Here is a 15,351-nt window from a genome sequence, read left to right on the forward strand (position 1 = left end):
TGAGAAAATTGTCATGTATTTTCGTGAAATTTTTCTAATTTATGAGAAAAAAGCAGTGTACATGGATATAGTGAAGAGTGTGCGCAATGCCATTTTTGTGCAATTCTGGGATTTTTTTTAAGTAAAAATAAGTCGGCGTGTACATGGTTTATGTGTATGTGTTATTTTGAAAAACGCGTAAGGAGTATGGTATTGTGCACTTTTTCCCAATTTTGCAGTGAATATTTGTCATGATTAAGCAGTTTTGTTTGATAAAATTTCTAGCATAAGTGTAATTCGGCTAGTAGATTGTTGGAAGAAGTGTTCAGTAGATAAGAAGAAAAGAAACATGTCTTTACTTCGTGAAGACAAAATGGCGGCGGGGGAAAAAAATAGAGGGTTGCTGTAGGAGAGTTGGTTGCCAAATTTTCGCCAAGTTACCATAATGTAAAGATCAACCCTGAATATTTAGAACAAAAGATAATTGCAGATAGGATCTCGGTGTGCCTGAACAGATGCATTTTATACAACATAAATAAGAATAAACAATACATGTACCACCACGTATCAAAATATAAATTCTGGGTGCAATATGCACCAAAAGGAGCCCCATTTTACATTTATTGAAATCGTGTATGTATAAATTATGCTACGAAAAATGATACAATATACTATTACCGGTACATGTACCCTAATTTGAGAAACTCTGCTTGAGAAAATAGATGCAGGCTTCAAATATTGGCATAAAAACAATAAAAATCCTATTAACATTCTTTGCATACACTAAAAATGAAAAGCGCTTCTAGTTTGATGGATGTTTCGATATCATTATTAGATAATAATTATAAAGTAATAAAATTGTAAGTGAATATTACTGACATATTTTTAATCATTTGAAAACTTATTACTTGAGCAAAAATGCTTTAGGCATACTAAATGTAATAAAATCATAAATTAAACAATATTACACATTCACAAATTAGAAATGGTACTTTTCCAATAAAGCCACACCACACATTTTGGCTTATTTTTTCTCTGTATCTTTGGCTCAATGCTAAATGAAATGAGCAATCGGGAACAGCAATAAGGAAACATCATATAATTTCATTACAAATATCCCCCCTCCTCCCCCCAAAAAATTCAATGTACACGGTGAAGAGAACATACCATATGTTACATATGAATTTCTTATTGTGAATAAGTTTACTCAATTTCCATAATTTTATTAAAGTCCATCAATTTTAATATTATGATGAGATAACAGAAAACTGGCCCATACCTCTGTCACACAATTATTGTGCTGTGATTCATTTAAAGGAAGCTTTTGTTTGCAATACTCAATTGATATTAACTTCTGACACTGCAAATAAGTGAACCATATGACAGTAACAAACAGAATGCGTAACCCAACAAACCAGTTTATGTTTGGAACACTTTTTAATTCTTGCCATGAATGACAGCTGAATATCCATTTTGGCTTCAAGTCACATTTTAATTTCATAAAATTGTTATTCAAATATTATCTTTCTCTGTGTAGAATATCTTTTTCTAGAATAAACAGGATAACTGCTTACTCATTCTTTAACAAATCTCAAGTTTCAATATTCACTATTTAGCGAGCGAGAGAGATGAAAAATGTGGCAGTGAAAGTAACAATTATAATGGCAATTACTGCCAATTTATAATATGCTTTTAATGGAAAAGTACTTCATGAAAGGATTTTACTAAATGACATTAAAAAGGAAGACAAAATTATCCTAATTAAGTTTTCAACCAATTTTTTGAGGAATGATGCAAGTTACCATTTTCTTGCGCTGTAAAAATCTCTAAAAACAAAATTTTAAAATTATTAAAAGCTCTAGTGTAGAAAAGTTTGCAACAAATATCAATGCTGGTATTGGTGTTTTGGTAACCTAGAATAGAGTCAATTTTCCCAATATTATGGAAACCACTTTTTTTTTTTTGCTATGTGCCAATGTTTTTCTGAAGTTTAATGATCAAGGACTATGTGATTTAGTGTGTGTATGATGTTCTACAAATCATGTATTTTGAATTACTGGATTTCTATCTGCTGTTTCTAATTAATCCTTGTTCCGTCACCTCTCTAAAAAAGAATATCTCGCAAGATAACACTAGTTTTTTTTCATGATTTAGAGTGAGAGGATAAGAAAGCTGTTATTGACTGGTACATGAATGAAAGTTTAATTAGTTGCTTAGTATGAATGTCCAGTTTGTATGAAAGATATGCGTTTGGTCAAGTTACACACGGGATTTGGCGACATTATGATGAGCAGTAAATACATCATTTTGGTGTTGGCAACGGTTTTCGAAACTGTGCCAAGGATATATACTAGGATTTTACCATCAACCGACAGTGACGATGATATGTTGTGAAGAACAAGGTGAGCACTTTTGTTATTTATGCAACTTATGCTTTTCATGTTGCTTTGGTTGACAAACATTACTTCTTGTTGACATATTTAGCATAAAAAAAAATCACGAAAAATATCAAGGAGTGGCTAATCTTTGGAATATGGTAACAGGTAGTTTGGCGACATTTTGGTAAGGCGATAAAGGTTACTAGCTAGGACTTTAGCAGTGTACATGGATAAAGTCAAGAGTGTGCGCAATGCCATTTTTGTGCAATTCTGGGATGTTTTTTTAAGTGAAAATAGGTCGACATGTACATGGAATTCTTAAAAAATTTGCGGCAAGCAATTTGCAATTCTGCACTTTCTCCCAATTTCGCACCTAATCTTCGTCATGATTAAGCACTTTTGTTCCATAAAAGTTCTAGCATAAGCGTAATTCAGCTAGCAGATTATTGGAAAAAAATGTTGAGTTAAAAAAAAAAAAAGCCTTTACTTCGTGAAAACAAAAACTAGCAGGTTAATGTAGCAGGGTTGGTCGCCAAATTTTCGCCAAGTTACCATAATCCAAAGATTAACCCAAGGGGTACTTGATTGTAAACTTTTATCTTATTTTTATACAGGATTCAAATATTTTGTTTTTATTATTATACTAAATACAAACTTTGGTTAGTCTATATTTTAGGATATCCCTTGGATTATCGTCAAATTGTTGTTTCATTTATGGAAATCCTATTATGATGTGACCGAGGTGAATTTGACTGATGGGAAAATATTGATAAAGGCTTATTTATGCGTTGGATGTTGGTTAGGTAATACATTGCTTATTTGGTGCCTTACACTTTAAAATGCCTGCTGGTGGTACAGTTAGCCTAAAGTTTCGGTAAACTTTAGAATGACTGGGAAAGAAAACATTGTCTTGCAAATGAAGATTTAAATGGCTTCATTTACCTCTCGGTAAATTACGCAGTCACATTTAAAGATTTGGAAACCAGAGCTCATATCAACATTATGGAAGGTACGTGGAGTGTCGTAAAAACGGATTTTTGGAAGAAATGTCTCAGGTAAGCAGAATATTTTTCATTTTTACTTTTGTGAATTTATGTGGCAACAGCAGTAAACAGATTCTAGTTTACATAGTTTTTGGACGCTATTAAGGAAATTTTTGTGTCTCACATACCTAAGTAACAGAAATTTTTATATAAGGTATTAAGGTATAAATTTTTATATAAGGTATTTACTGCTGCATGTTTTGGAAGCCATTTTACTAGGAGGGGGCAATGGATGTAAACAGGAATGGCACCAAAAAATCGTCAAGGGGTACCCTGAAATATATTTTTACTCAAATTTTTATTAAACAGAACTATAGGGACCAGAAGATTATATAAAAAGTTAAATTCCTTCTTGCTATAAGAGATGCCACATAAAAGTTGTATAGACACATAATGTATGTTTTAAACATTAACTGGATTCTTAAAATTTTACATACTGTTTAATATATACACATATGATGCGTGCTAATTCAAACAATAACAACAACAACAAAAAAAAAAAAAAAAGGGGGGGGAATAAATACAAACAAAAAATAAATAACAGTTACATAAACAAAAATATTTCTTGCTACTATGTGCACCTTTATCTGAAACAGAATATTAATCTTCTTTGTTATGAAGATCCGCTTAAGGAAGGATATATACCATAAGAAACAGATATTTATTACGGCACTACTAAATAACTAAATTATATTGTGTATTTTCGATAATCATCATATCTCATACTTAAAATCATGCTAGACAATACTGTTACAAATCACAAATAATTTGGAGATGGAAAAATGTACTTTTAATGGTTTGCGAAGATATGCTTTCCACGAAGCAAAAATTAGTAGATGCTTAAACTATCTAATTATTTATTCATAAATAATCTTTAAATCTCACTAACAAAATAATTACTACTAAAAACACAGCTGCTGGTAATTGAAGTACATAACTCTCTTCAAACCTTTTCGCTGCTGCTTCCAAACGATCTGATGTTTTTTGAGCATCACGTCTTTCATCTTCAATATCATTCTCATTAGACGTGCTCTGCGGCCTTGAACGACTGTCAAAGAATTTTTGATATTTCACATTAGGCTCAATAATGTCTTTCTTCTCCACCGGTACTCTTACTGACACAGGTAAAGGTAAGCCTTTGTCATACCTCTTCCTCATACCATAGTTACCAAGTACTTCGTACGCTTCTGTTACGTCTCTGAATTTGATTGCTGCTTCTTCGCTTCCTTCATTTCTGTCAGGATGATACTTGAAAGTCAGATCGTAATACGCTTGCTTTATTTCAGCATGGGATGCTGATGTATTCACGCCCAAAGTTCCATATAAATTTGGTTTTTTTGAATTTGCATCATCTACGAAATGCCTCTGAAATACCTTACCCATACGAAAAATATATTTATAATTCTCATAATGATTACACAATTTCATTGAATTCATTTCATTAAGTGAATGTAATGCCAAACACTCAAGTTCAATGGCTAACCCCTTCCGCAGAAAAAGGTAGGTAAATAATAGATAAGTTTGAGCAATTTGAAATATTAAATTGACACTGGTTTTGTCAAACAAAATATGATAACAAGATACAAAATATGTGCATATATGAGAAGAGATACATACATAATACAATAAGCATAGTTACAATATATAACGCAAGTGCTGAATAATAATGCAGAAAAACAAGTGAACATTTTCTTTTTTCGTAGTTGAAATCATTGAATTAAGTAAAAATTCCTTTTAAAGCTAATTATAAAGCTTTAAAATTTTTTCTTTACTTAGCTCTGAGAAACATCTCAATATCAATTTTTTAAAGAAATCTTAAAAACTCCTTTCCCCTATTTTTAAAAAGATAATTTGGCAACAGAGCAAGTTGTTGATGTTTACACTTTATTGACAAGATGGCTGCTCAGAGACCCGAACATGTGGCTCCACCAGAAATTGTAAGTTTAGCCTTAAACATTTTTAATTGCTGTAATGTATAGGATTTTATTCTCTCTCTGGAAAAAAAAAAATTGAGTGGGCTATTTCAACGTTATTGTCCGCTTGACTGCTAATTATGTCCTTCTTTAGCGTTAATGAGAAACTGATGTATGCGAATTCGAAGTATTTATGTATTTTTAACTTTAGAATGCATACTGGAATTGTGCATAGTTCCAACACTTAAATTTCGGCTTTTGCTGTGTTATATGAAGGTTTGTAACTTAGTGGTATTCTTCTAAGAGCGTATATACTTTCACATGCTGTTATTATCTGTGTTACTGTTTCACCGTTGATATCCCTTTTTTATGGAATAACTGACTGCCGCACGTATTTAATTTGGAATAACAAAATTTTGTGTCTACTTTAGTGTTAAAAAGATCTACACTAAGAGCATTACCGGTGAAATAAATCTTTTTGTAGAGATTTCACACACAATTAAGAAAAAAAAAAAAGAAAATAACAATTGGACAAAAAAGTTTACATTTAAGTTTAAATAGAGATGCAGAAATGAAGTAGACATTATTAGAGATGTTTTGATTAAATTTGGGAGATTCAGTTGAAATTTTTTGAAGGCCCACCAGTGGCAGAGTGGCAAATTCACTGAACCCTATTTTATTTCTGCAATGCATTGCCCCCCTCCATTTTATTGCCCTCTTCATTTTCCATACAAGATACGCCCCCAAACTCCTATAATGACAAGGAAGAAAGATGAGCATGATATCTTAAAGTGTACCACATTATAAAAACAAGTCTGGGTGCTACGTACATCATGGAGGTAGGAAGTAAGGAGATGCCCTACTTGTTTTCCTCATACTCTGCTTTGAAGTACTTTTCGCATTCAGAATCCTAAAAATGTGAAAAGAATACATTAAACAACATTTCATTCTGAATGGAATTACATGCTATACTTTTCACAGAACAGTTTAATTTAAATGAAATATTTCACAAGTTTTCTTTAATTACATTAAAAAAAAATTTAGGTAATTCAATTTTATTTGGTTAAGGATTACAAAAATTAAGATCAAAGTTTATTGTATTATTAATATTATAATTATGCATTATTTCTTTTCTATGTATAGAGCTTCTTTCTAAAATACTTTCTCAAATATGACATGTTTTTTTAGCTTCTGAGGCATCTTTTAAATTGAAAAATCTAATTCAATTTATAATTAATGCCCTATTTGGTCCATTTAAAGTTAGAGTACCTATTATTTTAATAGTAAAATATATTAAATATTAGTGCTCATTTCCATATATTTAACTTTCTAAGAATATTTCTGAAAGGGAACAAAAAAACTTAAAAAAAAAAAAAAAAAAAAAAAAAAAATTATTTAAATTTTGTAACCAAGTTATTATAAAGTGTAAGGGAATAATTCTTTTAATTATACTTATCAGATTTTTTTTTACCTTTAATTTCAACAATACATATTCCAAAACTCTTTTTTTTTTATTACTTCCTTAAGTACACATCTTGTAGAATTTGCTTTATGATACAATACCTTTTAACCGATTGCTTTCCAGTATGAACAATTATTGCTTAAATAGTTTTATAAATGTATTTGTCAATAGGATTTCAATTTAAGTTTATAATTCAATATTCAGGATATTATGTATTTAGATAATATTTATAATAATTACAAAGTTAGATACATTTTATAATTAGATCTTTTGGTTGATCTTTACATTATGGTAACTTGGCGTTTTTTTGGCGAAAATTTGGCGACCAACTCTCCTACAGCAACCCTCTATTTTTTTTTTTCCGCTGCCATTTTGTCTTCACGAAGTAAAGACATGTTTCTTTTCTTTTTATCTACTGAACACTTCTTCCAACAATCTACTAACCGAATTACACTTATGCTAGAAATTTTATCTAACAAAACTGCTTAATCGTGACAAATATTCACTGCAAAATTGGGAAAAAGTGCACAATACCATACTCCTTACCTTAGTTTAGTTTGCAGTTAAAGAAAAAATAAGACAATAATAAAAATAGTGCAATCAAAAGCAGCGCTCCTTCTGTTGACTTTACCCATCTGTTATGTAATCGTCTGTTTGAAGCATCTGTCTCCTACATATCCATCCCCCATTTGTGTCAACTTCAGTTCGGCTCAAAGATATACAGTACCTGCTTGAAGATATCTAATTTCTGAGGCACCTTGATCTCATGTCCAAATCGTGACACTTACTTTCCAGGATGTTGCTAGAGTCATTTGAAGAGTCATTAGAATCTGAAAGCTCATCACTAGAAATAGAAGAAATTTGATTAGTAGACCAGGGTGCCTTGGTCAAGGACCCTACCCCTTGTCGAACATGTAGGTGTTTTTAATACTGTTATGAGTAACTAACATAAGATATACAGGGTTCGTACGGTCCTTAAGAGACCTTAAAGTCCTTAAGTTTTTTGGAATCAATTTATGGTCCTTAATTTCGGCCAAAATCGGCAGAAGGTCCTTAATTTTAATCATCGGAAATAGCTGTCTGTTTTTTATGACTGCCATTTTGAGAGTGAATTAGCGTTTTGGAGGAATATTTTTGGTGATTCGACTGACAGATATGGTTATCTTTTGAATGGGTTATAATTCGTTCCTATTTCTAATATAAATCTTAGGATTTTCGAGTTTTATAGTAAAAGAAGTGAAGCATAAGTATTTTGAAATGATTTCATTTTTTCTAATGAAGAGCTCTTAAACAACTTTTGGCTTTTCGGGATGTGAATTCTTTTATTAAACGGATCTGAATTCGGCAACTTATCAGCATTTTGGCGATTTTAAGATCAGTTTCTGTAGAAAATTTTTAATTTCGATGTATGGGAATTTTTCGACATTTTTTTTAAAACATTGTAACATGGATAATTTTCATTAAAGTAGTGGTAAAATATTGAAATTATGTTTAAAAAAAACCATTAAAATAAAATGTTTTTAGTTTTTGGTCTCATATTATAAAGTTCCATTTTGGCCACTTATTATACAATATTTTGAATCTTCAAAATAAGCAAGGTATACGAAACAATTATCGAAACAGTTTTAGCAAAAGCAAAATAGCTATGTAAATAATTTAAAATGTCTTTTTAAATTTTTTCATGGTAAGAGTTTTTCCAATGTCTCAGAGTATTCAGAATTATCAGAATATTCAGTTTTTTCTTTAAAATTAATTTTACACTTTTTCCCTCTGATATTTTTTCTCAAAATATTTCTGGTTTTTTACTGTTATAGAATTTTTCTTTAGGATTTTAGACATTGCAGCTTAGAAAGTTAAGAAGGATTTGAAGGCAAAATTTATAGACCCAAGATTCTAGAAAATTACAGAAAAATGTCTCCATGTTATTAACACGTAACGAATGTATTTTGCAGAAAGTTTACAATGTATTTCTTACTTTTTGGAGAAGGTCTGGAAGAACAAAGAAAACATAATATTTGAATGTTTTACTTCTGATACTAGAATCTTTTTCTTAACACGTTTATCTTCCCTTTATTTTCTCTAATTTTCACTAGACACAGACATGGAAAATATCAAAAATGCTTTTATTCTTATCAGAAAGACAGGCATTATAGAAAGAAATTTTTTTTATAGTAAAAAATTGAAAACTGACAATTTAAATAGTTCATATTATATGTCTGAATGCATCATACACAGGGCTGGCGTTAGGCATTTTCCCACCTGATGCAATCTCTGCGGATCCTAAATTCTGCTTCCAATGCATGCTCTAAATTCTAAAAGTTTTGCCATTTCTAGATTTTGTTGCTTGGTGTGTCACTAAATTCTAAAAATTCTGCCACACCGTCTCTGTAACCAGCCCTTATCATATGTATTTCATATTGCTTCTGAATGTTCATATTACTAAAGATATAAAATTAGCAGCTTTTTCTATGCTTTCTAAATTTAGTGTTTTTAGAATAACAGAAATCTTTAATTTAAATTCTAAAATGAAAAGGAAACGTGCTGAAGAAAGGTTCTTCAAAGATATGTATTGCTATTAGTATGTACAGTTATTATTATGTAAATTACCCAGTTGTTTATAATTTCAGCCTTTACTATAATTTCCCATTTCTGTTTTCTCACCAGAATGCAATTCGCTTAGATAGTTTATAAACTGAGGTGTATGGAGTGTAAGACAGAGTGTGTTTCCATTCTCCACATACTTGCTGCATTAGTTCCTGTCGAAAATGAGACATAAAAAAATCAACATAAAGCTAACTATTAATTTAGAAGTAAAACAACAATCTTAATAAATCTAACTGTTAGTAAAACGTAAATAAAATGTCACTTATCTTCTTTCTAATATGTCCAACTATAAGTGTAAAATATTTAATGCTACTTGATAAATTTCATAAAGTTTTATTTTATTCTATAACTTATTAATAATTATGTTAATTAAGTTATGTTTAATAGTAATGCATCCTACTTTTGTGTTTAGGACGGTATTACAAAAGTGAAGTTCAGGCACAGATAGTATTTTTAATTGAATTTGTTCAGTTCTCATTTGCTCATAGGTCCTTAATTTTTTCATTAATGGTCCTTAAAAGTCCTTAAAAGTACTTAATTTCTGTGTGTAAAAAGCGTACAAACCCTGGATATAATAACTTTTTTTATAAATTATTATCATATTTTTAGTAATGTGATAATAAGGTATTCTAGCAGAAATAAAGTACATATAATACATACATACAATACAGATAGTTTGAGTCAACTGGTGCATTTAAATCATAGCATAAGTCATAAAGTGCAGTACACGTAAAGTAAGTCTGGGCCATTTGCATCATAATCATAGACCCTTATAACAGGGTTATTGATATTTGTGACGTTAGCATAAAAATTCTGGGCAAGCCGGCAATAAAAATATTTCAATTCTGCAATGCCTAATTCATCATGAAGTTTTTGATTTCGAACATACCAGGACAAGTTGGTGATCTGTCTTAGAACAAAATTTTGTGCCTGCTGTAACTTTTTCCTATATGATTAGCATGAATATGCCCAAACCGGGCAGGCATAACATAATATGGGGCGCAATGCATTTTTATAAATACGCAACTTGTTATCTATTTAACGTACACTGTTTCAAGAAATTAAGGGGTGAAACTTTTTAAGGATAGATGTTATATGTGGGTACCATGAGAAAGTTTTCCAGAGGATCACCCCAAGATAAAGGACTTGCTTAGCCCATGGGATGTCTTCCCCATAGACTTGCAGGTTTTTATTGAATTTGTTCTTCTTGGTAAATAAGATTGCTTGAGTCTTATCTACATTAACTTTGATCTTACATTTTGTCAGCCAAGTCTCGAGTATGTTTATGTAGTCATGTAATCATTGTATTGCTGGGCTAATAAATGCGCTTTGTGAGAGGATTGCAGTCTCATCTGCATACATTGCAAGTGTTGTGTTTTGTGTGGTGGGAATGTCGTTCACGTAAATATTGAAAAAAGTGGGTCCAAACAGACTCTTGTAGGGAACCTCAGCAAAGATTGCCCTATGTGTTGATATTATGTTTGAGATGCAAACTACAAAGTGTCTACCGGTTAGATAGAATATAACTATGTGATGTAAGGGAAGCCCAGGTTGTGTAGTTTATATATGAGTGCGTTCAGCGCCATACACAGTCGAAGGCCTTTGCTATATCCAAAAAAAGACCTCCTGTAACTTTGTTATTCTGCAGCCCTTCGCTTATAAGTTCCACAACCTTGTCCGAATAACCTAAGCTAAAGGCCAGTGCATTTGTTTTTTGATGTTGTCTCCTATTAGCACAATTTCACTCAGTCGTAGCTCTGATGATGGACCCTTCTTATTTTGGACCAGAAGGCCTAAATATTTTTTCCTAAATCTATTACTTAAATCCTTAGGTAGTTTTTGGCGATGTTTAGCCCTTTTTTGAAGATCTTTTGAACCTCAGAAATCAACATCGGGAACACCTAAACTACGATTCTCGATGCGAAACATGGCTGGGAAAAGTGGGATTAAATCCTCCACATTTTTGGGCAGATAGGTAAGAGGTCTAAAGTTAATTATTGACTCGCTGTCGCACAAGACTGTGTACAACTCCTTGGTTGTAAGAACCACATTACTGATTGTCCTTCTCAACAGTTCCTTTACTACACGAACTAACCTCTCCCAACAGTCGCCTCCACCAAGCGGCTGTGGGAGGATTAAACTTAAAATATTATGTGTTGTGTATAGCCATTTGCCTCAAACTTTTTTCCCAATCGATGTTACTAAGTTCTGTTTGCGCTGCTCTAAAATTAGTTCCGTTGTTGGAATAAATTATTCTTGTCCTCCCCTTTCTGGCTACGAATCATTTCAACGACAACAAGAATGCGTTGGGAGACAATGAGGAAGTCAATTCCAAATGAACGGCTTTGTATATTGCACATGTGAACAACACAATCCAAACTTTTTCACCTCCCCTCACATACAAGGGTCCAGCCAAATCAAATCCTACCACCTTGAACACCACTGCGTCATTGACATGATCGCCTGGGAGAGACATTGGCTCGCCCGGGACACTTGGCCTTGTATCGACTGCATCTTACACAATTTTTTACGACTTTCCTGACCGTTCTTCTGCCTCTCACTATCCAAAATCTCTCCCTTAATATTCGGGTTCCACCATGACAGTTTTGTAAATGATAACATTCAATCAGATGTTGGTTGAAAGTGCATCGGTCCGGTAAAATAATTGGACAAATAAAATTCAGGGTCCTCTGATCGCACTGTAATGCGTGTTTTCACCCTTTTTATACCCTCTCTGTCTGAAATGACACTCATATTAGGAATAGAGTCCGTGGAGGGAAAATACTTATTTTGTACGATTTTTACAAGAGTTTTTTTGGCATATTCCGTCTCATGAAGGGTTAAATTTCCAGTCTCTCGAAATGCACATTTACTTTTTGCATTTTTCGCAAACTGCAATATCCATGCGACTAATCGAATGATGGATTGAAAATTCAAAAACCTAATTGCATACCAAGGTTTTTCCTCTTCAACTGAATTAAGGTTACACAATCTGACCTTCCTTTTTTCTCGTTCTACCTCAGATGTCTTGTAAGCCAAACTGTCTAGTCGCGAATTGTTAATAGGTTCCAGGAGTCAGGCCGGACCCTACCAAAGAAAATCGAAAAATGATAAAAACCTGACAGATATACTTTGAAGAGGGGAACTTCCTCTTGAAAGTACATTTACTAGGTTTAAATCACCTGGTACATGGCAACAACACTGAAAAGGAATCAGACTGTTTATTTCTTTTACTCTATTTGCAACAAAAGCTGACCAATCACATGGGTTCTTAATCCACCAGAGTGCTACCATAGAATTATTTTTAAATCAGGAAAATCTAAAGCGACGTATACTGAGTGAACAAGTCTCTCGCCAGGCCATCAATTCTAACTGGGATATTGTCAGAGATTTTAACGGCGCTACCCTGGATTTGGCTCTGATCAACCGAATTTTGACTTTCACTGTCATTAAAGTTCTAATGTAGACAGACACATGCACCATAGGAGCTCTTACATGCATCAACAATTAGATGCAGCTCTGAATTCTCATTTATCTCTACATATTGTGGAATACTAATTTGCTCAAGATATTTAATTTCATCCTGCCACTTCTGAAAAGTTTTCTGAATGTTGTCTGGCAACGTGTCATCCCATTTTAATTTCATAGTCCAAGCCTCCTGTAATAGCAAATTCGGTAATGGTAGTTGGACTCAAAAAATCCTGCAGATCAAAAATTTTATGTACCATAGTCAAAATATTACATTTACGTATCTCATTATCCATTGGCTATTTAAGATTACATTTTATTGTATCATATCCAAATTCCAAGAAGAGAAGTTATACCTGAACTATGGGATACAATACAATGACTTGGAACATCACTTTCCCAACTCACGTAGCTTAAAACATCCCCACCATTACTTCTATTGCCTTAACTATAAAATGTTCTTGCTGTTTGATATTGTGAACCCCAGCGACACAATTGTCAACATAAAACAAATGCTTTAATTTTTGGGTCAAATCGTCAAACTCAGCTGGTGAATTATCCAAAAGATGCTCTATTGATGCAGAGAGTTGGAATGGAGATGAACAAACACCAAACACCATTCTGCAGTGTCTGTAAATCATAGGTTCTTCAAGAGTTAGAAGAAAAAAAAAACATCAAATAATCTCTTTGTTCTGGGGTAATACTCAGCTGAAGAAACATTTTCTCAGTGTCTAATGATAAACCAACGGAATGCAATTTAAACCTGTCAATTATATCAGGTATGAGTTCAACTAAGTTCGGCCGTCTATTTAAACAATCATTTAGGGACGGTTGATTTCTCTCTCGGGCTGAAGCGTCAAACACCGGCCTTATCTTCATTGTCTGGCTAGTATGCTTTATAACAGGTCTATGGGGCAAATATCAGTTTCAGTTTCAGGAACCTCTTCTATTACTTTTAGGTCTTCCCATTGCTTAAAAACTACCTTATAGTCATCTAATTGATTTTCCTCATTAATTCGTTGATACATTCTTTGATGCCTTTTAAAGGGCATAGACTTATTGTTAGGTAACAAAATTTGAGATTTAAAGGGTAGTGGCAATTCATATCGGCCATCAGGAAGAACATTTAAATTCTTTTTAAATTGCTTAATGGCATCAGACTGAGCAAGTTTACATGTAACATCTTCAGTTGGGTCTGTTATGCCAATGGCATCTAAATTCCAGAGTTCAGTTACACTAAAATTAGCACAAGGCAACGAAACTACATTATTGCACAAATTATTTTCTAGTAATGCTGGAATAGTAGCTGAAGTAGGGGCTTTAGATAGGCTGTTTACTTTACCAATCACAGCGTATCTGAGTTAAGTCTCAACTACAGTTACACCCGAGTTCAGTTTCAGAGAGCTGCCAGTAATAATGTCCTTGATGGCATCTGTTCCTAAAAGCAATTCAATGTCGTATTCGATAGCGTCCAAGTCAGACAAGGTAATATTTCTTTCTTTTAATTCTTTTAGGGTATTGGGATCAACTACCTTTGACATACATCTACATATTTCGTTTTGAGAAAATACTTCAAAGTTATGGTCATGTGTGCCCTCAATGTTTCTTAAATTAACATCAAGCACAAAATGGGAATGAGACCTTGTCTCTCTCTCTCCCCCCCAAACAAACTGTGTATAATGGTTTGTTTTGATTTAGGACGCACTTCCAAAAACCTGATGACCCTTTCTGAAAAATAAGATTTCTGTAAACCACTGTCCAAAATCATATGAACTGTAATTTGTCTACCTTCGAATACTATTTTTAAAACAAGTGTTTGCAAATACACATTTTCATTAACAGAAGACAGACTGATTAGACGATACATTACTTGACATTATGGTATAGTGAAATTCATAACAAGTTAAACATTTTACTTTATTTTTGCGTGCCCGTGAACTATGTCTAACTCGTAGGCAACGAAAACAGGCATGTTTTTGCACCAAAAGCTTTTACTTATCTTCTAAAGACATTTTGCAAGCAGAATTGTGGGATTTCTCACAAAAATTGCAATGTAAATTTTGCCTACCTGTATTGTCTTGAAAATTTACCAAGGCAGCAGCTGTAGAGCAACCTGGATCATCAGAATGTGGACGCGATTGGGCAGAATGGGAAGCTCCCAACCCAATACCAGCGAGCTTAATCATTTCCTCACTTAGCACTTCGTTTCGAAGAAAGCATAAAAGTTTATCCAAAGAACGAGCACTATCTTGCTGTGACATAGTATCTTCTATCGAGCAGCTTCTTTCCCACGTACGAAGAACAGTCTCTGGTAAACAGGACTCAACAAGTGGCTCCAAAAATTCAGCAAATTTTTCCAAGGCTTTTGAGTGCCATGAGCATGCTCTCAAGTAAATCATAAAGTTCAGCTAAATCTCCTTTGATCCGACCAGCAGCATTTTTCATTACTATAGAATGCAGATCGCGTACATAAATCTGAACCAAAAGTTCATCTCTCCTGAAGC

At 32.9% G+C, this 15,351-nt stretch overlaps 2 protein-coding genes across 5 annotated transcripts in view; one reads left to right on the forward strand and one right to left on the reverse strand.

Annotated features, from left to right (window-relative positions):
• The window catches only part of LOC118200747 (uncharacterized), a 31,618-nt gene extending 26,707 nt beyond the window's left edge, over positions 1 to 4,911 (reverse strand). Inside the window, exon 1 of one of the 2 annotated variants that reach the window (XM_085813531.1) lies at positions 4,350 to 4,911. In XM_085813531.1, the coding sequence (XP_085669657.1) occupies positions 4,350 to 4,837 (488 nt within the window). In that variant the 5' untranslated portion in view covers positions 4,838 to 4,911. The remainder of the gene's footprint in view (positions 1 to 4,349) is intronic. The other variant, XM_085813532.1, reaches the window with a different exon arrangement.
• A 329-nt stretch (positions 4,912 to 5,240) lies between these two features.
• LOC118200746 (18S rRNA (guanine-N(7))-methyltransferase-like) overlaps positions 5,241 to 15,351 on the forward strand; it is a 56,174-nt gene continuing 46,063 nt past the window's right edge. For 2 of the 3 annotated variants that reach the window (XM_085813529.1, XM_035372710.2), the window contains exon 1: positions 5,241 to 5,337. In XM_085813529.1, coding sequence (XP_085669655.1) covers positions 5,296 to 5,337 — 42 coding nt within the window. In that variant the 5' untranslated portion in view covers positions 5,241 to 5,295. The remainder of the gene's footprint in view (positions 5,338 to 15,351) is intronic. The other variant, XM_085813530.1, reaches the window with a different exon arrangement.

The sequence above is a fragment of the Stegodyphus dumicola genome, chromosome 3 (genome assembly GCF_044657685.1).
Source record: "Stegodyphus dumicola isolate Sdum_Otavi_A_Nest chromosome 3, ASM4465768v1".
Taxonomy (NCBI): domain Eukaryota; kingdom Metazoa; phylum Arthropoda; class Arachnida; order Araneae; family Eresidae; genus Stegodyphus; species Stegodyphus dumicola.